Consider the following 27,947-nt stretch of genomic DNA (forward strand, 5'->3'; position numbering starts at 1 on the left):
ATTACATACAGAAGACAGTATTGTTGAAAGAAGTTCTGACGGAATACGCTAAAGGGTACCAGAACTAAAGGATGTAAACAAACATAAAAATCAATTATATTTATACACAAGGGTAAAAGAAATAAGACAGTCACAGTAATTTCAGAACAAAATGCACAGGGATTGTCTTAGTCAGGATTTCTATTGATGTGATAAACACCACGACCAAAACCAGCTTGAGGAGGAAAGGGTTTGTTTTGCTTACACTTTCACATTGTAGTCCACATGGAAGAAGGATTTCAGAACAGCAGGATCTTGGAGACAGGAGCTGATGCAGATACCATGGAGGGGAGCTGCTTACTGGCTCTGGTATGCTCAGCCTGCTTTTTTATAGAACCCAAGACCACAGTCCAAGGGTGGTTGCATCCACAATGACCTGGATGCTCCACCACAGAGGACTAATTAAGGAAATGCCCTACAAGCTTGCCTGCAGCACAATCTAAAGGAGGCACTTCCTCAGTTGAGGCCCCCACCTATCTGTCAGTTGGCTCTAGCTTGTGTGGAGTAGACAAAACTAGCCAGCACAGGGGTAAATCAGACAGACAGGCAGAACAAAAGAAAGAAAGAAAGAAAGAAAGAAAGAAAGAAAGAAAGAAAGAAAGAAAGAAAGAAAGAAGAAGGAAGGAAGGAAGGAAGGAAGGAAGGAAGGAAGGAAGGAAGGAAGGAAGGAAGGAAGGAAGGAAGGAAGGAAGGAAGGGTGGAAGACATACACAATTAAAACCATAAAATATCTCTAAGGTAAATGAAAGAAAATTTAAAAAGAAAAAGATGCCATTTCCATAAGTAAAAAGACTTACTATAGTTAAAATGTAAATTCTCCAAAATTCACCTATAAACTCAGCAAAATTCCAAAGAAGTGTTTTTATAGACATGTCTCAGAAATCCAAATTTGTAAGTAGAGGTACATTTAAATTCAAAAATGCATTTCATCTGGCTTGAACATGCTGAATTTGTCTTTCCTGGTCTGGATTACCTCACTTGGGATGATTGTTCCAAGCTCTATCCATTTACTTGAAACTTTAATTATTCTTAACAGCTGAATAACATCCCATCGGGTAAATACATCACATTTTCATTATCCATTCATCAGGTGATGGACATCTAGGCTGCTTTCAATGGTCATTATGAACAGAGCTGACTGAACAAGGATGATAAAGTGTCCCTGTAGTAAGGTCCTTTGGGGTATATGCCCAAAAGTGGTACAGCTGGATCTTGGTGTAGATGGGTTCTCAGCTTCCCGAGGAACCTCCACACTGATTTCCACAGTGGCTGTACCAGTTTGCACACTTCTATCAGCAACAAATAAGTGCCCCTACCCACCATCAAGAGCATGTGCTGCCAATGTTAATCTTGGCCATTCTGACTGGTGTTGAGATAAAATCTCAATGTTGTTTTAAAACCCCAGCACTGAGCAGGGGAAGTGGACACAAAGTCCCACCACTTTGTAATTGATACCAGCTGGGAAAGGAAAGTCACTTTCTCCAATGGAGTGTCACTGGGCATCTCAACCACACCTTGGAGCCCGCCCTGGAGTAGGTGGAGACACAGCATCTCAATCACACCCTAAAGCCTGCCCTGGAGTAGTTGAAGACACAAAACAAACGCCTCTTGTTTTTTGTTGGGGGCTTTTCGTTTTGGATATTTTTTTTCTTTGTCTTATTGCTTTTGTTCTTTGTTTTGATTTTGGGTTTGTTTTGGTATTTTTTGAGAGAAAAGGGAACTAACATGAAGTTGGGTAGGTAGGGAGGTAGGGAGGATACAGGAGGAGCTGGAGACAGGAAAGCATAATCAAAATATATTGTATGAAAAAAAAATTTACAAAAAAGTTACCTTTCTAGGGGTTGGGGATTTAGCTCAGTGGTAGAGCGCTTGCCTAGCAAGCACAAGGCCCTGGGTTCGGTCCTCAGCTCCAGGAAAAAAAAAAAAGTTACCTTTTGAGAAAACTACTTTTTAGGAGTAAGACATATCCAGACATGATGGCACATGCTTTAAAAGGGATTTAGACAAATCATAAACTAAGAAATAATGTTTGCCAACTAAACATGTGCTACAGGACTTCTATGTAGAATAATGGGCCTTTAAAACAAAATACCATTGTCCTGGTAGTCGGTTTGCTTGCTGGCATGTTTGTTTGGTTTTGGTAAACTTGACATTAGCTAAAGTCTTCTGGAAAGAAGAAACCTCAACTGAGAAAATGCCTCCATTGGAGTGGCTCTTTGGCAAGTCTGTGGGGCATTTCTTGATTAATGATTGATATGAGAGTGCCCCACCCACTGTGGGCGGTGCCACCTGTAGCACTGATCCAGGGTTGTATACAAGGCAGACTGAGCAAGCCCTGTAGAGAGCAAGCAGTGAGCAGCCTCCTCCACGTGCTCTGCTTCAGTTCCCGCCTCCAGGTTCCTGTCCTGAGCTGCTGCCCTGACTTCCCTCAGTGTGGCCTGAGAGGTGTGAGCTGAGATAAACCCTTCCCTCCCCAAGCTGCTTTTGGTCATGGTGTTTGACACAGCAATAGAAAGAAAATAAAACAATCATGAAAATAAATCATTAAGAAAAAATGTTAATAAGCGAGACAGTTGTTTAGCTTGAACTGTTTGGGAGGCCTCCAGGCAGTGGGATCAGGACCTGTTCCTAGTGCATGAGCTGGTTTTTTGGAGCCTAGTGCCTATGGTGGGACACTTGGTGCAGGGAGGAGGGGCTTGGACCTGCCTCAACTGAATGGACCAGGCTCTGCTGACTCCCCATGGGAGACCTTGCCTTGGAGGAGGTGGGAATGGGAGGTAGGTTGTGGGGAAAGGCTGGGGGGTGGGAGGAGGGAGGACAGGGGAATCTGTGGTTGATATGTAAAATGAATAGAAAACATCTTAATTAAAAAAAAAAAAAGAAAAAATGTTAAGCACTTCAACAAGTAACATACATATGACATTTATGTGTTAAAAGATTGTCAATATTGGGGGCTGAAGAGGTAGCTCAGCAGTTAAGAGCACTGGCTCAGCCGGGCGGTGGAGGTGCACGCCTTTAATCCCAGCACTCGGGAGGCAGAGGCAGGTGGATCTCTGTGAGTTCGAGGCCAGCCTGGTCTCCAAAGCGAGTTCCAGGAAAGGCACAAAGCTACACAGAGAAACCCTGTCTCGAAAAAACCAAAAAAAAAAAAAAAGAGCACTGGCTGTTCTTCTAGAGAACCCGGATTCAATTCCCAGCACCAACATGGCAGCTCACAACTGTCTGTATCTCCTGTTCCAGGGTATCTGACACCCTCGCATAGACATACATGCAGACAAACACCAATGTGTATAAAATAAAAATAAATTATTTAAAAAAGATTATTGATATTGTTAGTAATGAATGAAAAAAAAAAACAATTAGATTTCATTACAAAACTACCAGAATAGCTAGAATTAAAAAAGCTAACTGTAAAATCATGTTGAGAGATACAGAAGAACTGAAAATCTCAATAGATTCATGGCAAGAACCTGACAATACAACCATTTTGGAAATAATTCACCTGACTGTATAAAGCTAAACAATCAAATGCAGTAACTGTTGACAGAAAATCAGTGCAGATTTGGAGAAAGATCAAAACTGTTCCTTGTAAATAGTCTATCATAAAATTTTATTTCTTCAAAATTTTAAAAATACATTAAAATTATAGACGTTTATTTGAACCCCACCTTTTGTTCATGTTCAGGACATGAACAATTTCAATTTATTTATATTTATTTTACTAGTTAGAGTAGGAAAAACACACCAAACACTGTTAAGAGAATATTGCAAATACAGATTACCTTTCATAGCAAAAGATTATAGAAGTATAAAATTTTAAAAATATAAAGGATAAAAATTTTGTAATTATAATCTCAAAAAAATTTTAAATAAAATAAAATATGTGGAACAAAGTAACTAAAATAGTAATGAAACCATAGCTATTCATTTACCTGAAACTAACAATATAAATCAATTACTATAAATGAAAACACACAAATACTTACAATAGCATGTCCCCCGAAGTGGATTACCAACATAGCGATTTTCAGAGTCACATCTGTAAAAACATGAAAGTTATTTACTACTAAATAATGTAAATATATTAAAACTATATTATATATTGAATTTTTAAAAATAAACTTCCACAGTAATTGACTGCAGAAATCCTAAGGATAAATAAGCATGAGTGAATAGAAAACGTGTGTGAAAGATAAGAACAGCAGCACACATGACAGCCTCTAACAGACTGACCAGAGCAGCTGTAAGCAGGGGAGTCTCCTCCTAATGTCAACTGCTTCACCCATAAAGTCATCAAAATGACTGCTCAATATGAGCTGAACAAGGACATCAACGTCCATGTCAAAGTGGCTGACGGTCTTAGTTGCTATGACTAAACACCATGGTCAAAGCAACTTGGGGAGGAAAGGGTTTATTTGGCTTACACTTCCAGTTCCCTATTCATCATGGAAGGAAGTCAGGACAGGAACTCAAGCAGGACTAGAACCTGGAGGCAAAAGCTGATGAAGAGTCCATGGAGGGGTGCTGCTTACTAGCTTGCTTCCCCTGGCTTGCTCAGTCTGCTCCCTTACAGAAACCAGGACCACCATCACAGGGGTGACCCCTCCCATAATGGCCTGGGCCATGGCACATCCTTTACGTGTGCTCACACATGCTGTGAGATCACATTCCCATCAGAATCTTGGCATTTAGTGCCAACTGACAGTCATCCAATTGTGAACTCTCACCATGACGTTCCTTGTCTAGAGCCGCTGTGAACAGCAAGTACCTAGGATGGGGTCACCCAACAGAAGATCGTTCACAGGGAGTGACAGCAGACAGCCTCAACAACAAAGCAGAAAACAAAGGACAACCCCCTCTCCTGGGCCTGCAACCTGGCACTGTGGGCGGCCTGACAACCTCAGTTCAGTCCTTGAATGACTCTGGAATTGTTCTCTCCCCTCTCGGGCTGAGCACTAACCACCCATTTTGGCATTAACAATCTTCCATCACCTGGTTGCACTTGGGAAGAAATGACGAACTAGCTTTGCAATCATCAAGAAAACTAATAACCTTATACTTGACATATAAATATACACACATACATATAATTTAAAATTAGGTACCACACATAAGATAGTCCAAGGAACTTTTGTCTTTTTGAGTCTGGCTTATTTCACTAGACATAAAGATTTCTAGTTGTATCTATTTTCCTTAAAATGCTGTGATTTCATTGTTTTTTATGACTGCATAAAATTCCATTGTGTACATGTGTCACTTTATTTATCCACTCATCTGGGCTGTTCCATTTCCTAGATGTTATGAATAGTGTACATCCATGTGGCAGGCTGAGTAACTTAGTCCTTCAAGTACACACCCAAGAACAGAACAGCTGGGCTATACGACAGCTCTAATGGTAGTTTTATGAGGAACTTCCTTACCAATTTCCTTCATAGCTACACAAGTTTACACTCCCACCCTTGCCAGCATTTGTCATCATGAGTTTCTCTGATGATAGCCACATTGACTGCAGTGAGCTGGACTCTTCCATTTTCCTGGGGGCTAAGGAGGCTAATGCTTTGCGAAGTGTTTATTGGCTGTCTGTCTACGGAGAACTGTCTCTTGAGTTCAACAGTTACTTCTGTTTTAAAGTTACCATTTTTCAGTATCAATTATCTTGGGAAAAGGTTGGGCTGACAACTGTCATTACCATGACAACAGGACCACTTTGCATCCATTTAAACAGATTGTTTTATGTTTTGTTAGTTGGCTACTTCATCTATCATTCATTTGAAGTTGGGAGCAAGATATACATATTTTAATCACAATATTCATGCTTTGCCCAACAAGGCTGTCATCACTTCCACAGCTTACAGCACATCGAATGCTGCCTTCAAATCTTTCCCACTTTCAAGCTGAGTGTGGAAGCTCACGCCTTTACTCTCCACACGGAGGAAGTCAGAAAACACAGAGTCTCTGTTGAGTTCTAAACTAGTCTGGTATACACACTGAGTTCCAGGCCAGCCAGGGCTACACAGTGACAGCCTGTCTTTGAAGAAGAAAAAAAAATTTTAATCATCTCTGCTTTATCCTGTTACAAACCTGTAGGATCAATATAGGAGGTTTGAGGGTATCTCTGAAAGGAGGCCATCACAAATTCTATCAATTCCTACTGCTCTCAAAGCTCCAAACCATCAAGAGTGGAAAAAAAGAACCTCTACCAGCCTATCCACTAGTCTATCTAATTCATCCCATGGAAGCCAAAACTGCTGCTGCATGTCTGTCTACAGGCTCTTGCCTCTTCTTTCTTTTATTTCTTTCTTTTATCATCATTTACCTGTGGTTGAGTTTCAATTAACTCAAGGATTTGTATTTCACAAAGCTTTCCTTTCTTTAACCAATTTACAAGGATCTGTGTTTTAACGAGGCTTTTCTTAGTCAGTTAACAAGGGGGAGGACAATATTCTCTCCATCTCCACATCCATGAGCAGACACTGGAAATGCTAGGACCATGTTCGTTTTTATGTCTTTGTTGTTCCTGGTGCTACTTCCACTCTACCCACTGTCTTCTTTATTCAGAAAAACATTACTCCTTCCTCAAAGTCCAACCCAAGCAGACTGTGCTCAGACCTTCTTCAGTCTCAGCGAGTCCCTTCTCCGAAGTCATAAAGAATAATTAATACATCTACTGAGCATTTTGATATTGATGCAATGGGTCCTTGGAAGCTGCTCATTCAAATAAATTTGTCCTTAGAAGAAATGATTCTTGGTTATTTTAGATCATTAAATACAAGAAAACTGTGTGTTTCACTGTGATGAGTATAATACTAAAGCATGAAAGGTACTTTAGCGAAAACTTATATCAATTTTGCTTACTAATACCACACACTAATTTAATCAGTTTGCTTATTTAAATAACTATCTCTGTTTCCCAATAAAAGCATCTTCCAATATAACCACTATATAGCAAATAATTGTTTTCAAAATGATGACTTTATCTTTATTATCCCCATTCAAAAGTTAAAAATGTACTGAACAGCCATTTGAGATTCCTCTATTGAGAATTCTGTTTTGATCTGTACCCCATTTTTAATTGGATTATTTGTTTTTTTGATATCCAATTTCTTGAGTTCTTTATATATTTTGGATATTAGTCCTCTATTGGATATGGAGTTGATAACAATCTTTTCCCATTCTGTAGACAGCTGCTTTGGCTGACTGATGGTGTCCTTTGCCATGTGGGAGCTTTGCAGTTTCATGAGGTCCCATTTATTAATTCTTAATCTTAGTGTCTACACTATCAGTGTTCTGTTCAGGAAATTGTCTCCTGTGTCAGTGAGTTCAAGGCTATTCCTCACTTTCTCTTCTGTTAGGTTCAGTGTATCTGGTTTTATGTTGAGGTCATTGAGCCACTGTTTGTGCAGGGTGACAAATATGTATGTACATGCATTCTTCTACATATCAACATCCAGTTATGCCAGCAACATTTGTTGAGGATGCTTTCTATTTCCAGTGTGTATTTCTGGCTTCTTTGTCAAAAATCAAATGTCCATAGGTGTGTGAATTTATGTTAGAATCTTCCATTTTATTCCATTGATCAATGTGTGTTTTTATGCCAATACAATGTTGGTTTTATTATTATAGCTCTGTAGTACAACATGCAATCAGGGATAGAGATGTCTCCAGCAGTTCTTATATTGTTCAGGACTGTTTTAGCTACCCTAGGTTTTTTGTTTTTCCATACGAAGTTGAAAATTGTCCTTTCAATGTTTGTTAGGAATTGTGTTGGAATTTTGATAGGGATTACATTGAATCTGCAGATTGCTTTTAGTAGGTGATAAGTTTTAAAATCCCAGGTTGCTGGGTTCCCGCTGCCGCTGATGTAATAAGCCAAATTAAGCCGAATTAATAAATAAAGGTTTAATGAGCAAAGCAATCCTGGATGACCCTTGGGAAGGCAGGGGAAGGGTCACAGGGGGAAGAGTCACAGAGGAAGGGTCACCTGGCAAATATGGCTACCAGGTCTTAAGTACCCTGTAGGTGTGGTCTTGAGCAGCCTCAGGGAGGGGCTGGCTTTTGTTGGGCTTTTAGGGGGTGGGGGTCTGGAATTCGAGGGCAGCTCCAGGGGAGGGGCTGCTGATTGGCAGGCTTTGAGGTGGTGGGTTTGGGGAGAGAGATGGAGGAGGAGAGTTGAGGTGGAGCTTCCACCAGAACATTCCAGACTCTTTGGGTATACAGATGCCAGGGGCTGAGGGGGTGCTTCCACCAGAACAGTAGGGTGGTCATTTGTACTATGTCAATCCTACCAATCCAAGAGCATGGAAGATCTTTCCATCTTCTGATGTATTCTTCAATTTCTTTCTTCAAAGACTTGAAGTTTTTATCATATATGTCTTTCACTTGCTTGGTTAGAGTTACCCCACAATATTTTATATTATTTGGGGCTATTGTGAGGGTGTTGTTTCCCTGATTTCTAAATCGATTTGCCATTTGTATATAGGAGGGCTACTGATTTTTTTGAGTTGGGAAATGAAAATCAAAACTACTGTGAGATTTTAGCTTACACCTGTCAGAATGGCTAAGATCAGTAACACAAGTGACAGCTCATGCTGGAGAGAATGTGGAGCAAGGTAAACCACTCCTCCATTGGTGGTGGGAGTGCAAACTTGTTCAGCCATTATGGAAATCAATCTACCTCAGGACCCAGCTATCTCACTCAGGCATATACCCAAAGGATGCTCCATCCTACCACAAGGACACTTGCTCAACTATGTTCATGCAACTTTATTCATAAAAGGCAGAAACTGGAAACAACCTAGATGCCCCTCAACTGGAGAATGGATAAAGAAAATGTGGTATGTTTAGACAATGGAGTATTACTCAGATGTTAAAAAAACAAAGAAATCATGAACTCTGCAGGCAAATGGATGCAACTAGAAAAAAAATCATCCTACCGGGTGGCGGTGGCGCACACCTTTAATCCCAGCACTCGGGAGACAGAGCCAGACGAATCACTGTGAGTTCAAGGTCAGCCTGGGCTACAGAGCGAGATCCAGGACAGGCACCAAAACTACACAGAGAAACTCTGTCTTGAAAAAAAAATTCATCCTTAGTCAGGTAAGCCCGACCCAGAAAGACAAACACATAAGTATTTACTTATAAATAGGTATTAGATAATTAGGTAAATGATAATCAAGCTACAATCCACTCACCCAGAGAGGTTGGGTAAAAAAGAGGGCTCTAGGGGGAACCCATAGACCTCCCTGGGAAGGGAAAATAGATCTTGCAGGTGGGCTGGGGGCAGGTGGGGACACAAGTGGGAGGGATCAGGTGGTGGAGCCACAGAGGGAGGGAATGTGGGGGGAGACAGCTGGAACTGCAGGGCATTTGGGGGTGATGTAGAAACCTAGTACAGCAGAAATTTCCTGGAATCTAGGAAAGTGACTCTAGTGAGGATTCCTAGTAATAGAGGATACAGAGTCTAAACTGGCCATCTTTTATAGCCAAACAAGGCTTCCTGTGGTGGCTTCGGGTGGCATTCGGTTCATTTGTTGGCCAAGGAAGTCCTCTAGGGATCCCTAAACAACACAGGCTAATGCTGGGACAAAAGGTCACTCTCACAAGACTGAAAGCAGGGCCCCATTGCCAAGGACAACATTCACTTAGCTCACTGAACATAGAAAAATCGATCTGGTGCCTGCTTGGAGCCTTCAGCCCAACATTCTAGTCCCTTTGGCATGGGAAGGTACTCTGCCAGCTACTGAAAGAGAAACCTGGACACCAGCCCTGCCACAAACCCTTGACCTACAATCTGTCCAGCCTGAAAGATGTGTTGGGGCAATGGTGGTACAGCACTTGTGGGAGTGGCCAACGAATGTCTTGTTTAAATTGTAGCCCACGCCACAAGAGGGAGCCCATGCCCTATAATTCCTGGATGTCCAGGATCCAGAGACTGGATAGCCCAGAGACCTAAGGCAGAACAAAACACAACTGGCTGAAAAAGAAAAAAAAAAAAAAAAAAAAAATCAATGAAATGGTTCCTAATAATATTTTAATTACTCATAGATCAGTGCCTTGTCCAGTCATGAAGAGGCTTCCTCCAGCAGCAGATGGGAGCGGATGCAGAGACCCACAGCCAGACATCATGTGGAGAGTCTAAATTGGAGGTCTCCATTGGGTCCCTCCCCTCAGAGAAGAGGGAATCCCACAGAAGACAGGAAGGAAAGACTGTAGGAGTCAGAGGGAATGGAGGACACAGGAGAACATGTCCCTCTGAATCAACCAAGCAGAGCTCACATGGGCTCCCAGAAAATGAAGCGGTAAGCAGGGGCCTGCCAGGGTCTGCACCAGGTCCTCTGTGTGCATGTTATGACGGTTAGCCTGTGGTTTTGTGGGACTCCTAACAATGGTAACAGTGTGTCTCTGACTCTTTTGCCTGCTCTTGAAACTCTTTTCCTCCTATTGGGTTGCCTTGCCCAGTCTCTATATGAGGGCTTTGCCTTGTCTTAATGGATCTTACTTTGTCATGTTTGGTTGTTGTCTCTTGGAGACCTGCTCTTTTATGAAGACAGGAGACAGAGGGGGGAGTATCTGGGGAAGGAGGAGGTGGGGGAGAGCTGGGAGGAATGGAGGGAGGGGATTATCATATGAGAGAAGAATCTAATTTCAATTTATAAAAAATTAAATAAAAACACTTGCATTCCAAAAAAAGTATTGAACAGAATCATATCTATATATACTATCTATAAAGTATTCTGTACAAATTGGTATTCCAATGCCTCTTTAGAAAAATACATAAATTAGATCAAAGGCAAAATATATTTTTATCATTCAAAACTGTATTTTAGATAAAATGTGTATGCTTGATCTGTTACCTGTATTAAGCTGAGCTTATCAGCTCATAAGTTAACAAAAATATTGCTGGCTTTTGTCTAAGAACAAAAGCATGTTCTTAAAATGTCAATTACAAAAGAAGTTAAGTCACTTATGAAAAACTGTACTAATTATTTTCAATTCATAATCACAGTTGTAACTAACATTTTGCTTTTGTCTATACTGGCATAACCTGGATCTACAGATGTTATCTTCACTGCTGTAGTAAAATAGTGATGCTTATGAGCTGGCATATAATCTGAGGGAGTGGATGAGAATGCTGTAAAATGTAAATAAAGTTAGGGTTTCTGTTTACAAAATTATTAAGACGGTCATGTCGTAGCCTTGAACTCTTCTAAGCATGGGTCTGTACAGACTCACTAGTCTCATGGCAATAAAGCTGGATCTACTTAGAAAACAAACACTACTATTACAAAATACCAGAGGTACCATCTGACCAGAGGGTAAGCCTCTGGCTTAGCTCATTGCTCATAAGCCTAAGTGGCCTGCCTGATAGGAACTGATACAAGGTGTATCAGGCTTTGACTCTTAACTGTAGGGATTACAGAGAAGAGACTAACTGGCAATACAGGCTTCTCTGAACTTGAAAGTCTATGATAATCAAAGATATCAAGTAAAAATAAGCAAATATTGCTTTCTGTGTTTAAGACAATCTTTAGATAAAAATTTTACTTATAATTTAGAGAATTTTTTACTAAATTTTTCCCTGATAATTACATAATTAATATAATGAAAACATAGTTTTTCTCATATAATATTCATGAAAAATAAGCATGTGCTTGTAACTAGTTAATATGGAATCATACAAATCTGATTTTAATATAATGTACATTAAAAAATTAAAGAAAGAAAAATAATTTAAATGTATTGCCTTTTAAAGTCACATTTAGAAGGTAATAAATATTAAGAATAATTAAATGATATTAGAAAGTCACTCATGAAATACTGAGAGTAAGATATTGGGTTCCTGTGTAAGGAATGCTCTAGAGAAAAGGAAGGCTGGTGGGCTAGTGACTCAGCAGTGACGCTAGTGTGGACCCCGGAACCCGCATACACGGCAGAACCCGCATACACGGCAGGGGTGGTGCCGTGAGCCTCCCGTCAGCTGGCTCTACAGGCTCTCCTCTAAGGCTCTAGGAAACTGTCATCTTTACACATTTATTTTTTCAAAAGATTTATAATACGTAAATGAAAATATCTTACAATAATGTAAGCTTAACTAACGTAATGCTAACATTCAAATTTAAAACATAAAAATTAGTCTTATAGCACAAAATCCATAAAAGTTCCAAATATAATTCTTTGCACTTACAATTGGCATTGGTCACCTTTTATTCCTTTTGTTGTGCAGAAACATTTCCCTGTGTGCAGATGACAAATATTTGCATGGCCACTGCAGGTGCAAGCTGTAAGTCAAAAAATAACATAGTATTAAGTATTATTAGTATCTTATTTTGAGGCTATTTCCTCATGTCATATAAGCTATTTCTTCACTTAATGTGAAAACTTTTCAAAACTCTTTACAATCCCAAGGAGTGTCCTGCATCTACCATGCACCTAAGTAGTTCTCTGATACTCCTTTGTGCTTGTTTGTGATCTGATACATCAAGTTCATGAAGCAAGTGTTCAAAAAGAAAGCAGGTGTATGATGCACACCTCTAGTCCCAGCACACGGAAGACGCATGGTGCACACTCCAGTCCCCTCATGTGGAAGCTGAAGGCAGGAGGCCAGACGTCAACATTACCCTTGGCTACAGCAAGTAGATGTGGCTTTGAGGAGGTGATTGGATCAAAACAAAACTAGGTAAAATTTTAAAAGCAAGAGCTTTGGAGTGCAGTGACTTCACTTCAAACGCATCTCCAACCACTAACTATAGAACTGTAGACAATTTACTGGAACGCTCCAGATTTGGTGTCGTCATCTATAAATAGAGAATAACAGTACTTAGCTCTAAGGAGTCTTGAGAATTAAATGAGATATTGTTATTTAAACCACTTAAACTGCCAAGCAGTAGTGGCACTCGACTTTAATCCCAGCACTTGGGAGGCAGAGGCAGGCAGATCTCTGAGTTCAAGGCTAGCCTGGTTTACAGAGTGAGTTCTAGGACACCCAGGGCTACACGGAGAAACCCTGACTCTAAAACCCAAATAAATAAATAAACAAATAAAATATTTAAAACGTGTGAGTACTGAACAAATACAGCTATTATTTCTAGTATTATTACTATTTTAAACAATACCAAAAGTACAGCTACATACTGCCTTAATGTCTGCTTGTCTTTTTATGCTTCCGAGATTATTCTCAGAATTATTGCTTCAGAATAATAAACACTGCATTCCACAATGGCACGACTGGTTTAGTTGTAGGAACACAAATATCAGTTTTCTCTTCATTATTTCCTAACACAGCTGCCTAAACAGGACCTGAGCAACAATGACGACACCAGCAGATGAGCCAACACAAGGAACATCGTGGGCCTCAGGCCTAGACAAATGGTAACTAAGAAACGCTGAGAGCGGGAGAAAGAGTCTCCCTGGGGAACAGCCCCCCAATTGTTTATCTAATGCAAAGTGGTCAGCCCTGAAATCACATACATACAAGTAACATTATAAGGACAGAGTACATTATATAGTCCTAAATATATATGTAAGAGCAAATAATTATATGTGTAAAAACAAATGAAGTCATGAATTTGAGCAAGAGCTGAAGAAGACCCAATCTTGACCCCCACAAGGACACATTAACATGTACATGCATCCACCATGGATTCCCATACACATGCATGTTTACACACACACACACACACACACACACACACACACACACACACACACACACACGGGGGGGGAGGGGAGGAAGGGAGGAAGGAGAGAGATTGAAGGACAAATGAATCTGTAATTTAGGACATTAGTGTCGTAAGTGTTGTGCCTGGAATCCCATCAGCTGATGGCCTAACTTCTACATTCATGGTCCTTCTTGCATCTAACCACTCCTTTCCATTTCAGAGCCACAGTGTTATCACCCGCATCCTCTTCCTGACACTGACACAGTCACGTGACACATCCACCCCCAGTGCTCCAGGGTTACAGTCCATTCTCCTATCAGAGGACATCCTAAGAGCAATGGCGTGTCCGTGAGCATCCCTTTCAAAAGCACCAGTGAGGACCACTGTGTTTCTGCAGCATCATTCTGCTGATGGAAATGAAATCAAGTGGCCTACACATACACGTCAAAATGAGATAATCAATCTAATTTTCCCAATGTTCAACATTTGTTACTATATTTTTCTTAAAATATCAATAACTATTCTAATATCTATGCTAATTAACAGATGCAAACAAATGTAACCAGATAAACACATTGATATTCCAAGAGGGTTTTCAAAATAAAATAGATCTTAAATATACATGTCAAGTATAAGACCACTCAGGACATTTTTCAAGGGGAGAAAAATAGTCCGAAGCTTTCGTTGTGTGTTGCACTGAGCCAGCTGGAGTCAGTAGAGTCAGAAGGGAACAGGAGGATGATCTGGTGACAATTATCAGGAAAAGGTACTTCAGCATTAGAGTTCAGTTTTTTGATCCCCTAGTCAAGCAATAAGAAGGACTCCACAAGAGCTCTAATGGAATGTTTGGTGTACATCCCCTGAGATGTGGATGGCAGAAGAGAAGGGCTGTCAATCACTCAGGCATGAATCTGGGTCCTTGAACTAAAGCAGTAGGACAAACAGGAGGAGCTACTTTTAGGAAAAACAATGTAGATTCCTCCGCTCAATCTAGGGCTGCTTAAAGTTCTAAACAGGAAATCCTGCTGAGAGCGTTGCAAGTACAGAAAGGTTGTGAGCCCAGGAAGGAAGTATATGTCACCTCATCTTGAGAACCACAACTGGACAGCCCACCACTCAGAACAGGGGCCAACAGCAGCTGTTTGACCCATATGAGAAGGATCAACAGGTGTGTGCCTTTACCAGAGACCTCACCCACAGACAATAGCTTCGCTTCCCAAACAACACTCCTCCGCAGGTCTCCTTCCATCACAGGAACCATTAAGAAGTTACTGCTGGGGAGACAGCTCAACAGAGTGCATGCCCAGCAGGTGGGAAGATCTACCTTTGCTTCCCAGGAGCAACAAAAAAAGAAGTTACCAGTTCAGTAAAGGAAAAAAGTCCTAAGCATAGAGAGAGCACTCAGAATAGAAAATGCAGGCTGGCTACTTTGTACAAATTGACAAGTTGATTCTCAAATTCATTTATAATTACAAAACTTCACACTACTATAAAATTAGAAGACTCAGCCATGCCACCTCAAACATTACTATGAAGCTGCAACAATAAATAAGACCGCACTGAAGTAACTGCAGAACACGGAGTGGAAAGCTCAACCAAGTCAACAGGCTCAGGGGCTGAGACAGCTAGGCAGGCACAGGGAAAGAAAGGGTTGGATCCTGCCCACCAGCCACGGAAATTCAAATGAGCAAAAGGCCTAAATGTACGGTTTAGAAGAACCCAAAACAAAAAATTCAAGTGTTTCTGACATTATTGGGCAATTATTTTGACACTGTTGTGATTTAAATAAGAGATGCCCCCCCCCCATGGGCTCATGGATTCAAACAATAGCTCTCCTGTTGATGACAGTTTGGGAGGTCAAGGAACTTTAGGAGGTACAGCCTTGCACGGGGAATTACACAGGAGGCAGATTTCAGAGATTCTAGCCTTGATGCAATTGCTGTTCTCGTTCTCTCTCTCTCTCTCTCTCTCTCTCTCTCTCTCTCTCTGCCCCCCCCACTTCTTATGTGTAGAGAAAAATTCATCACCCCATTTCTTAGTTGGGTTAGGGTTACTATTGCTAAAAAAAAAAACTCCATGACAAAAAGCAACTTGGGGTGGGGGAATATTTAATTCGCTTACACTTCCTCATCACTGTTCATTTCTTTTTTTTTTTTTTTTTTTTTTTTGGTTTTTTTGAGACAGGGTTTCTCTGTGTAGCTTTGCGCCTTTCCTGGGACTCACTTGGTAGCCCAGGCTGGCCTCGAACTCACAGAGATCCGCCTGGCTCTGCCTCCCGAGTGCTGGGATTAAAGGTGTGCACCACCACCACCGGCCTTAACTTTTTTTTTTGGGGGGGGGGGTTAAAAAATTATTTATTTATTATGTATACAGCATGTATGACTACATGCCAGAAAAGGGCACCAGATCTCATTACAGATGGTGGTGAGCCACAATGTGGTTGCTGGGAATTGAACTCAGGACCTCTGGAAGAGCAGTCAGTGCTCTTAACCTCTGAGCCATCTCTCCACTGTTCATTTCTGAAGGAAGTCAGGACAGGAACTCAAACAAGGCAGGAACCTGAAGGCAGGCAGGAGCTGATGCAGAGGCCATGGAGGAGTGGTGCTTACTGGCCTGCTCTTCATGGCTTTCTCAGCCTGCTGTCTTATAGAAAAGCCACCAGCCCAGGGATGGCACCACCCACCATGGGCTGGGCCCTCCCCCAATCACTAATCAAGAAAATGCCCCATGGCAGGATCTTACAGAGGATTTTTCTCTGTTGAAGTTCCATCCATTCAGAGGACTCCAGCCTGTGTCATGGTGACATAAGCTAGCCAGCACACCGTCTCCTGCTCCAACAGCCTTGCCCTCCATGCCATGGTACACTCTGGACCCTAGGCCAAAATGAACTCTTCTCCTCTAAGTTGCTTTTGGTCATGGTATTTTATCACAACAACAGAAAAATAATTCATGAAGTCACCAAAGAACAAAGCATGAAAAATAGTAAGCAAGCAAGCAACAACAGAATGTAATTCAACAATCTTAAGAAATTTGCATGGCAAGATGCCAACAATAAAATAAAAGAACAATACATTACAGGGAAATTTTTTTGCAAATCATGTATCTTACTTGTATCTAGAATATAAACAATTTAATCCAATAAAAGATAAATTTCCCAATTAAAAAAAATCTATCCATGGATTTGAATCAACATTATTTGAAGAAAAATATGCAAATGACCAATAAGCACAGAAAAATAGAGTCAGTAGATTAGTAGTGAGGGAAATAAATGCAAGTCAAATTTTCTATTAGACACCATCAATGCTCCTAATTAAAATGCAAACAATGACCAGAATGTATGAGGATGGAGAGAAGCTGGAACTTGCATGGATGACTAGTGGAAATACAAACGTGTACAGCTGTCCTCAGAATGTCTGTGAGTGAATCAAAACAGTCAATGTGGAATGAGCAGATGACAAAACTGATTAGTTCTAGCCAGGTAGAAAACGATAAATAAAATATATCTCCCAACAGTATGTGTATGAGTGATTATAACATTATTCACAACAACTAAGAAACTGAAAGACAGCTCAAATGTCTATCAAAGTAACATTATTTGACAATAAAATTAACACTTCTCACACATGATTAAGCTTAAATCTAATGAATCTTTAAAACATCTTACTATAAAAAAAAATTCCAGAATAATTCAACCTATCAAATAATGGATTTCTAATTGCCCTGGAAGCCAGGAAGACGGGACAGCAAGACAGTAAGGGAGAGGCTACTGACAGCATGGGCTGTTCGGTTTCTTTTCTCTTTTTGTTTTCTGTTTCCCGTTGTTTTGTTCTGTAGAGGGAGTGATGAAATTCTGTCAAATAAAACTGCAATCATGAGGGCCTATTTCTGTCAATACACTAAAAATCACTGAACTGTATCCTCCAAAATAGCAACTTCCATTGCAGCATGTATGTCTCAGTAAGGCTTTCTTAAAATTTTAGGTTTTGACCACACTATAAAACATTAAACATTTTATTACCTTTGGAAAACAGATTATTAATATACTAGTTAATACATACTTCTTAAGTATAGGTATAAAGTAAGTTTTATATTGGGATATTCCCAAGAATCTGGTATTTATTAAAAGAGATTCACTAATACATTTTATATATAAAGTCATACAAATAAATTTGCATAGTTTCCTTTAATTTTGTAGAATTTAGTATGAGACTATAGGATTTGAGAAATCTGCAAGTGAAAGATAAGATGTGAGACAAGGAATAAAGAATATCATCAAGGAATAAAGGAACTCTAAGATATATCATTAATATGTAACTGTTTGAAAATGAATGAACATGCCATCACACAGTTTAACATTAAGCTGAACAATTTAAGGTAAATATCGAGGCATATTTCAATGAATACTAAATTCAATGCATATTAATACTTTAAAACTTGGATTCTATTTATCCTTCCTGGAAAAGCATTATAGTTTTTCTTATAACAGTTATAATTCTTACAAAATTCTTGCAGATTTTCTTTTCTAAAAAATCTATCTTTGTATAGTTACTTTAATAATTTCTGGAAAAAAAATATTAAAATACCTTTTATGTGAGCTCATTTTGCAAGAATTCCCCTGTGGTATTACACTTCAGAGTGAAATAGCACAAATGCACCTTAAATGCAATTGTTTAAATTTATACTCATGGCAGTTTTTATATTATTGTGTTGTCAGCATTCGAGGCCATTGTTTTGCTGAGTAAGCAGCTATGAAACCATCATGCTGTGGCCTTTGGTTTGGGAAATTTTATTTGGCAATGATTTTATAGCCTAGATACACACTAGAGGGACATGACATAGTCACACTGTATTTCCGTCCCCATGAATATAAAGCTGCAGTAGCAACTTATAGCAAAACTAAACAATAAGGATAAAAAAGAGGTTATTCGCCGGGTTACGGGCATAGAACACACTGTAGAAACACCAAGCCAAGCAGTCATTTTACACCGAACAACAGTTTCTAGAGGTTTGGAGATCATGTCAGTTTAATCTCTTTTGTATTCTTCTACGCTAATTATGCTTAGTGAAATGTCATACCGATTAGACATCTTACCGATTAGATACCTAATATGGTAAAATTCTACATAAGGTAAAAGTATAAATAGCCACAATTCAAACTTCTGTCCTTCAGAATTGCAGTAGGCTCCTCTGGTCTTGTGTCAGCCTTGACCAGTCAGACAAGGAGAAAGGCCAAACCTCAGCTTCATCCCTTCCTGTGAATGATCAATTGGGCACAATAGGGAGGGTTTGTATCACTCTAAATGGCTTCTCGGGTTCAGTGCTACAGCAGGCAAGACAGCCATGAATCTTCATCTTACTTCACCAAGGTATGGGTAAGAGTACACATCTGGCTGTCAGTCTGTGGGTAAGAGTACACATCTGGCTGCCGGTCTGTGGGTAAGTGTACACATCTGGCTGCTGGTCTGTGGGTAAGAGTACACATCTGGCTGCCAGTCTGTGGGTAAGTACATATCTGGCTGCCGGTCTGTGGGTAAGAGTACACATCTGGCTGCCAGTCTGTGGGTAAGTACACATCTGGCTGCCGGTCTGTGGGTAAGAGTACACATCTGGCTGCCGGTCTGTGGGTAAGAGTACACATCTGGCTGCCAGTCTGTGGGTAAGTACATATCTGGCTGCCGGTCTGTGGGTAAGAGTACACATCTGGCTGGTGCATCCATAAAAGGCATGCATACCCATTACTCCAGACACAATTCTGCAGAGAACTGGCTGTCAACAATCAAATAACCCTGTGATTGGAACCTGGGCACTCTCAGACAGGAACCAGACAGTACAATCTGCCCATATAAGCATACAGACATTACTGGCTGGTTTTTTTTTTCTTTCATGTTGCCAAATTCTTCATGTCAACTGCTAATTTTCTTGTCTGTCTTGCTTAGCATCCCTGTGTTGCAGATTCTCCCTGTCATGTACTCGAGTGAATTTATTTACTCATTCGTATCTTCTTTCAGATCATCGATGATTTTTACCAAAAAATTTAAAAAAAACTTTAGAAATATCTGTAAAAAAACTTTATCTGTAAAATAGGGACAATAATTGTGTGCATTATAAAATACAAATAAATAGACATTCAGGAAAAGTTCTTAGCAATGTTCATGGTATAAAAAAAATGACCAAAAATACGAAATAAACTTGAAGATGATGCAGGACGCTTAACTTATGAGAAAAATATGAAATACAAAGGATATAAAGATGTATAGAATATGAAAAGAGGAGATTTAAAAGTTAAAGAATTATTTTGAATCATAGCACAAAGATGCCTTGAATGTATTCTTAAAGAGTTTGGAAATAGTTACTTGTGTAACAGTTTTGGACACTAAAGATTTCAGAAATGAAAACGAAATTGCTTGAATCACTTTCAGAATAAAGCTGTTTCTCTCTTCCTGCAAATGAAGTATAAAGGGGGTTAGAACTGGAGAGACTGTGTGTAATTATATGTAGAGAATGGAGCTTTGCATTAAAGTAACAATGATTTAAGGAAACCCTATGCCGTGTCAAACAATCTGCAGCATTTAACAGCAACAGAAGAGGAAGGACCATGAAGGTCTAACTTCCTAAATCAGGGAATCAATTATAAAGGAGAGAACATGTGTCATGGACCGGGAGGTAAAGAATCACTTTCACCCGGTAAAGAATCACTTTCAGCAGCCCTGGTGCAGGGGAAGGGGCTTGGACCTGCCTTAGAGTGTGCCAGGCTCTGCTGACTCCCCAAGGGAGGCCTTGCCTTGGAGGAGGTGAGAATGGGGGGTGGTTTGGGGAAAGGCTGGGGAGCTGGAGGAGGGAGGACAGGGGATCTGTGGTTGGTATGTGAAATGAATGGAAAATTTCTTAATAGTAAAAAAAGGAAGAAAAAAAGAATCGCAATCAGATGGAATATAAGACAAGAAAAAAGAAATCAGGGATTTGCCAACGTAAAGCCTAAAGTATTTTTAAACAATAATGTCGTTGAATTCAGTTTTGTAACTAATTCAATGGATGAGTATTAGACCTTGTGTAGAAATGTTCACCAGAAAGCTGAGGAACAAGTTTCAAGCTAGCTAATAAAATAATTTGGACTGATCACTAGGTGTATATTTAAATCTTATGTACTTTTGTTATAGCCTAAAAACAGATTGAGGCTATAAAACCTATAAAGAACAATTGAGAAAAATGCATGTCTATGCATGGCTAATAAAAAGTCAAGCAGTATTTTTATCTATGTCTAATGGTGTATACAAAAAGACCTTAAAGATAAAAGGTTTCTTATATAATACATCCAGAGAATTTTTAATTCTTACAAAGTATTTACAGGAAATATTTTTGCTGATGATTCCTACATTGCTCTAGACATTTCAAAAATATAATTAGCTTTTCCACAATGACTAATTATCCTAAGTATGATATTAGCACTGTAAAAATGTATGTCCAATTTGGCATTTAACTTTGTTTAGCACTTTGAAAAACAAATATATCAGAATGAAACCAAATATATGCCCAGTTTCTTACATTAGCTTCCAGTCTCCTGGAATATTTAAATAAATGTTTTCAGTTTGGGAATAATATTTCTATACCAGACTTAAAATATATCTTTTAAGTGTAACCAAAAGCTAGATAGTTTAACTCAATTGAAGTCTAAGTATATGTGTAAACACACACACACACACACACACACACACACCACAGAGTGTGTGTGTTGTGTATCTGCGTATATGAGAGGACAGGGGTGTCTGTGTGTGTGTGTGTGTGTGTGTGTGTGTGTGTGTGTGTGTGTATGTAACTGTGTATCTGTGAGGACAGGTGGGTCTGTGTGTGTATGTAACTGTGTATCTGTGAGGACAGGTGTGTGTGTGTATGTAACTGTGTATCTGTGAGGACAGGTGTGTGTGTGTGTGTGTGTGTGTGTGTGTGTGTGCGTGCGTGTGTGTAACTGTGTATCTATGAGGACAGGTGTATGTGTGTGTGTGTGTGTGTGTGTGTGTAACTGTGTATATGTGAGGGCAGGTGTGTCTGTGTGTGTATGTAACTGTGTATATGTGAGGACAGGTGGGCCTGTGTGTCTGTGTGTGTGTGTGTGTGTGTGTCTGTGTGTGTGTGTATGTATGTAACTGTGTATATGTGAGGACAGGTGTGTGTGTGTGTGTGTGTGTGTGTGTGTGTGTATGTAACTGTGCATATGTGAGGACAGGTGGGTCTGTGTGTCTGTATGTGTGTATGTGTGTGTGTGTGTGTGTGTGTATGTGTATGTAACTGTGTATATGTGAGGGCAGGTGAGTCTGTGTGTCTGTGTGTGTGTGTGTGTGTGTGTGTGTGTGTGTGTGTATGTAACTGTGTATATGTGAGGGCAGGTATGTCTGTGTGTGTGTGTGTGTGTGTGTGTGTGTGTATCTGTGTAGATGAGAAGACAGATGTGTGTGTGTGTGTGTGTGTGTGTGTGTGTGTGTGTGTCCATGTCTGTGTCTATGTGTAGATGAAAGGACAGGACCATCTCAGGTGTTATTCCTCAGGCACCAAATGCCTTTGAGATTTTCAGATCTTTCAATGACCTGAACTCCCATTGTTCACCAGGTAGGTGAGGCTGGCTGGCCAGTGAGACCTAGAGGCCTGTGTGTCTCACCTCTACAGTTCTGGGATTGAAGACGGCACACCACCACACCCGTCTGTCTTTACAGGGTTCCAAGGACCCAACTCAGGCTCTCAGGGACCTCACTGACTGAGCTGCCGCTCGAGCGCCCAAACCGTGTTCATTGTTAAGATATAATGTATGAAATCACTGTTTAAAGAGCAGATGGTGCCAAATTCTTAGGACATAAAGTTTCAATCAACATATTACAAGGTGGCTAAATGTCACTTCAGAAAAATGAAAGATAAAAGTCGACCCATTAGATAAAATAATGATTTCTATCTAGCCCCAAAAAGTCAAGTATTCGACTTCTACACCTAAAACCATTGTTTTCCAAACTCCAGAGACAGTGCGAACCTATTCATGGAAAGACAGCACCAAAAGTGACATATGTTGTTATCAAAGCTAGTAAAGCTGAGGTTCACATTATATAAACAAATAGTCCAGAAAATCAGACCTAAGGGGGTAAAAAAAAACATAGCTAAGTTTTTCAAAATTGAATCAAACGTCTCATTAATGTTGGGAGAGAAGGAAAATAGAACTTTTTGCAAATGAAACTAGGAAAAAGATCTTGAGGAAGGAAGAAGAAGTCATGGTGAAACTCCACCACTCAAAAGCCTCTCGTCATGGGAGCTTCTGGAATGGGCCCACCTAGCTGAAAGGCAGGAGTGCCTCTTCAAACACCCAAGGTCAAGTTTTCTGAAGTATTTGCCATGTCAGGGCCAATGGTCTCATGCGCCTCTCATCCTTCTCATCCTGGAAATTCCCTTTCTGACACCGAGGGGGTGAGGAGAGCTACAGAGAGAAAGGATGCTACACAACAGTGCTGAGGATCTGCAGTTAGAAGGGCATCGGCAGGGCAAGCGTGATGGTACAGGCTTGAATGGGAGAGTTACTTCACATATTTCAATAAATACCCAAACTCATCCGATTATGAACTTTCTACTTCTGTGAACAATGTGTAGAATGGTTCGGTTAACAAAAACCCTCCTCATCCTAGTAACAAAATGGTACTTAATTTTCCTGTATCCTACCCAAGTCCTAAAAAATGCTACTGTCATACTCTAGAACGTTTATCATGTATTAAATATTTCCATAAGTCAGCTACTAATAAAAACTCACAGTACACCAAAAAGATAAAATAAGTTTTGCTAATTAAACCTTACTAAAACCAAACATGAGTGCACTGCTAAGAAAAAGAACTTACTCATAGTACAAGTCAAACCCATTAAGTATTTTGTAATAAATTTAGCCATAAGAATTTGAAGAATAGAAGAAGAAAACTATTAGTCATACAAAATTGGAAGAGTATTTTCTTTTTGTACTAATATTTTACAAATAAATAAGCATAAGAAATCTAGTCAACTATTCCATGGTTAATAACATACTTAGCTGTTTTACATGAGGAATGAATTATAATGAAAAGTATGCTACTAGTAATGATTACAGAAAACTAAAACATAGATTAACACACTGTCCTCCGCTATCAAGGGGCCACTAAATTAACTCTGGAATGGGAATTTCCCAGATCATTCAATCAGAATAAATCTCTTTGTCCTTCATTCTATCACTTGATTTATCCATAATACAATGACAGTATCCCATAATGTTTGTAAACTTAAGTTATAACATACTCTGTGGCAGTTAGTAAGCATTCAATCACTACTTAATGATTTCAAGGACAATTCTTCTTTGTAAAGTACTGTAGTTTGTAGGTACACTGAGCTGTCTACTCTAAGGAAAAGGCATTATTTTCTTCTACTGCAATTTATAAGTCAGTTTGCAGAGAATTTTTTTAAGTATACCAAAAAATGCATCACTTTGGATATATTAATTATAACTTGAGTCCCAAAATGTGTCAGTGTCTCACTGAGGAAAAGAAATTTAAAAGCACTTCCCCTTGGAGGAATTCAACCAGGAGTGAGCCCAGACTCAAATTCTACGCCTCCCTCTGTGTGCCTCCTGTCATTTCTGTCCGCTGCATAGTCTGAATCTGTGCTGCTGGACGCTGCCTTGCCGTGGCTGTCCCTGCCTTTATGTCTGGGTCCTATGAAGTGTTTTGCATGGTATTTTTTGAACATCATAGAGAGCATCACATGGGGAAGGAATGAGGGAAACTTTACACAAATCTTTAACAGAGTTTTCCAAGGGACAAAGTCACTAACTCCAGCTGTCCCCAACAGCCCCAGATAACAAATAAACAAAGGTGATCAAGCAATGTCCATATATTGTCTTCAACATTTGTGGTGGATATTCATTCTATAAGGATGCTTTCAACTTATTTGCTATTTCCATGATTTACTGTCATAGCATAAACACATATTTGCAGAATTTGAAGGTAGTGGCAGGGAAGAGTTCTGAATAATTACAGTTATATAGCCTGGTGTGATAGCACATGTCTTTGATCCAGCTCTCTCAGGAGGGAGATATCATAAAGGGATGTATTGGTGAGTTGGAGGACAGCATAATCTACATAAGGAGTTGCTGGCTAGCAGGGGCAATACAGTGAAATCCTGAAAAACAAAACAAATTACAGCTATGCATTCACCTCGGCTGTAAGTTAACTGCATGGGAAATCCAAGGCAAATAAGGTTGGTTGTACACTGTTCTCTTAAGGAGAGGTTAAACAGACAGACTTTAAAAAAAAAAAAAAAGATTTATTTATTATGTATATAGTGTCCTGCCTGCTTGCCAGAAGAGGGCACCAGATCCCATTATAGATGGCTGTGAGCCACCATGTGGTTGCTGGGAATTGAACTCAGGACCTCTGGAAGAGCAGTCAGTGCTCTTAACCTCTGAGCCATCTCTCCAGCCCACAGACAGACTTTTTACACAGTAAGACAGCATCTTTAAATGACCTCAAGGTGTATTATTAACTCTGGTTGTAAGGCCTAGTGAAATCTTCAGTCTCTTTGAACGTAAGAGATATTTTCATAATAATAAATCACCAAATTTTGGTTTAAAAAAAATTTTCTGTCAAATAATGTTTGGTGGTCTGCAGGGGACTAAATCTAGAGTCCTGGTCATGCTGAGCAAAAGCTATGCCTTTCAGCTAAAGCCCCATGCTTTTTGTTTGTTTGGTTTTGTTTCTTTCTGAAATAATGTCTAACTACTTAACTCACAGTAGCCTTGAACATCATAGAATGTAGGCTTGAACACATGTTCCTCCTGTGTGAGCCCCACCAGGTGCTGGGACAACAGACATATGCCACCATGTCCGCCTGGGTTATTCAATTTTATTAATGTACTTAAACTTAATAACATCATGAACGCTGACAATCACAGTATCACCACAGTAGCTAGCATCAGGAGGTTAATACTCAGGAGAAGCACACGATGGTTAATCTATAAACAATCTCACTCAAGAGGCTGGGCAGATGCCTCAGCTGGCCAAGTGCTTACAACACAAAGGCCAAAGTCCCATTCCCAAAACTCATACGAAAAAAGAGCTGGGCCTGGGCTGGCCAGATGGGTCTGTGGTTAAGAACTCCTGCTGTGCAGGCCACCTGACCTGCGTCCCTCAGCAAGGTAAAAGAGGAAGGAAAGAAATGACTTCACGGCCATGAACACATGAGCAACTCATGGACTTGGTGGGAAACAGGCAGAAGCAAAGGAAGTTGTCAGGGCAATGGGAGATGCGAGGACGCAAGGGAACACAGAGAGCGTAAATGGTGTGGGGGGGGGGGCGCCTCTGTACAATCAAAATATACACACACATGAAATTCTCAAACAACAAATATATTACTATTTAAAAACTGTTCAGACTTCCAACATGTACCATGCAGGTCCCCACTCCTGTAAACATGCACAAACACACACATGCATGTGCATACACACACACACACACACACACACACACACACACTCAAATAATAAATAAAGTTTTTAAATCTGGGCATCATAGCATTCACTTGCAATTCTAGAGCAGGGCAGGAAGAGAAAAGCAAGTCCCTGATGCTCATTGGCAAGCCAACAGAGCAGTTGGGGAGTTCAGGTCAGAGAGCATGCCTCAAAAACCGAAGACTGAGGAACAACACATGAGGTATCCACACTCACAAACACATATGGGCCTGCAAATACACATGCGTGCACACTCATGCACATGTGTGCACACACACATACACACACGAATCTCACTAAGATTTGTGATATCAATATAAGATAGTTTCATTTTGCAAATAAGAAAACTGGGAACTAAACAATTTACCCAGTGTGATAGTAGCAAGCAATATAGTACCAAAATTCAAACTTTTGTTGTTGTTGTAGTTTTCAAGACAGGGTTTCTCTGTGTAGCCTGGAACTAGCTTGTAGACCAGGCTGGCCTTGAAGTCACTGAGATCCTCCTGCCTCGGCTTCCTGAATGCTGGGATTAGAGGTGTGTGCTACCACTGGCCAGCTCAAAATTCAACATCTTAGCAAGGCTGTATTCTACTGCAGCTTTCAGTGGTTACAAACATGTAACCTAATCCATATTACATACACATGTAAGACCCTAAGAAAGCACTTATAATCGTTAATTACAGTAATTAGCTATAAATGCTATAATTTTAAAACAATCTTTTAAAATTACCAAAATATATCTGTACAGCAATGACAATGTATGACCGGCTTTCAGAGGTAAGCTTCTAAGTGTGACTCACAAAGACGTGGAGAGACGGCTCAGGGGTTCAGAGCACATACCACTCTTCTAGAAGACGCAAGCGCGGTTCCCAGAAAATGGCAATAAATGTATGCTTTCTGGCTTTTTAAATTTTAATTTTAGTCATAACTACATAATTTACCAATGTGACATGTTGTTTACTAGTTAGGTAACTAATGTGGCCATAAAAAAAAATCAGTTATTTTTATATATCATAGGGCAATATAAAGTCACAGACAGCAAGATACCGTCTTGCCACCTTTTAGGACCTGAAAAAACAGTCAAGGATTATTTAAAGTTTCCTAAAAATCTGTAACAATGAATAAGACAGACATCAATCCTTCATTCCATTGAATTTTCTATCCACTGTGCTGCAGCTTGCCAGCTGTGTCATGTCAGAAACAAAAATTAATTTGGAATAATTGAACCAGTTTTAAATGTAGCAGAGGAAAACTGCCCCCAAAGGGGAACATATTTCTCAAAGCACCCTGCCTGCTGAAAATGGAAAATCCTTCAGAGCAATTTAAATTATTTCATAGCTATTATAGAGAGTGAAATGTTGCTTTTGCCCATGTTGGCAAAAGTGTGTATAATCAATTATATGCATTTGACAGCACATTCTGACATACAACACCAAAGGTACAACCAACAAGGGCTGGAGAGAGGGCTTAGCTGGTAAGATGCCCTTCCAAAGGACCCTGGTTTTATTCCCAGCACCCACGGCAGCTCACAACCAGCTGTAACTCCAGTCCCAAGGGATCTAACACCCTCTTCTGGTCTCTAGAGGTACCGTGAACATGCGGTATACAGACATACACTCAGGCAAAATATCCGTACACATAAGATTAAAAAAATTTTTTTTAAATTACAAAAAAGAAAACCGACATAAAGTAGAGTTCATCAATATGATCAAAATATACTGTATAGGAAATTTTTTAATTATTAAAACAATTTA

At 39.9% G+C, this 27,947-nt stretch overlaps 1 protein-coding gene across 1 annotated transcript in view; it reads right to left on the reverse strand.

The window, feature by feature from the left end:
- Atrnl1 (attractin like 1) overlaps nucleotides 1-27,947 on the reverse strand; it is a 582,942-nt gene that overhangs the window by 431,438 nt on the left and 123,557 nt on the right. The window contains exons 20-21 of the mRNA XM_059256021.1: nucleotides 12,224-12,317; nucleotides 4,026-4,078 (exon numbers count right to left, since the gene is read on the reverse strand). Of these exons, the coding sequence (XP_059112004.1) occupies nucleotides 4,026-4,078; nucleotides 12,224-12,317 (147 nt within the window). The remainder of the gene's footprint in view (nucleotides 1-4,025; nucleotides 4,079-12,223; nucleotides 12,318-27,947) is intronic.

This window comes from Peromyscus eremicus, chromosome 1, assembly GCF_949786415.1.
Source record: "Peromyscus eremicus chromosome 1, PerEre_H2_v1, whole genome shotgun sequence".
NCBI classification, from domain to species: domain Eukaryota; kingdom Metazoa; phylum Chordata; class Mammalia; order Rodentia; family Cricetidae; genus Peromyscus; species Peromyscus eremicus.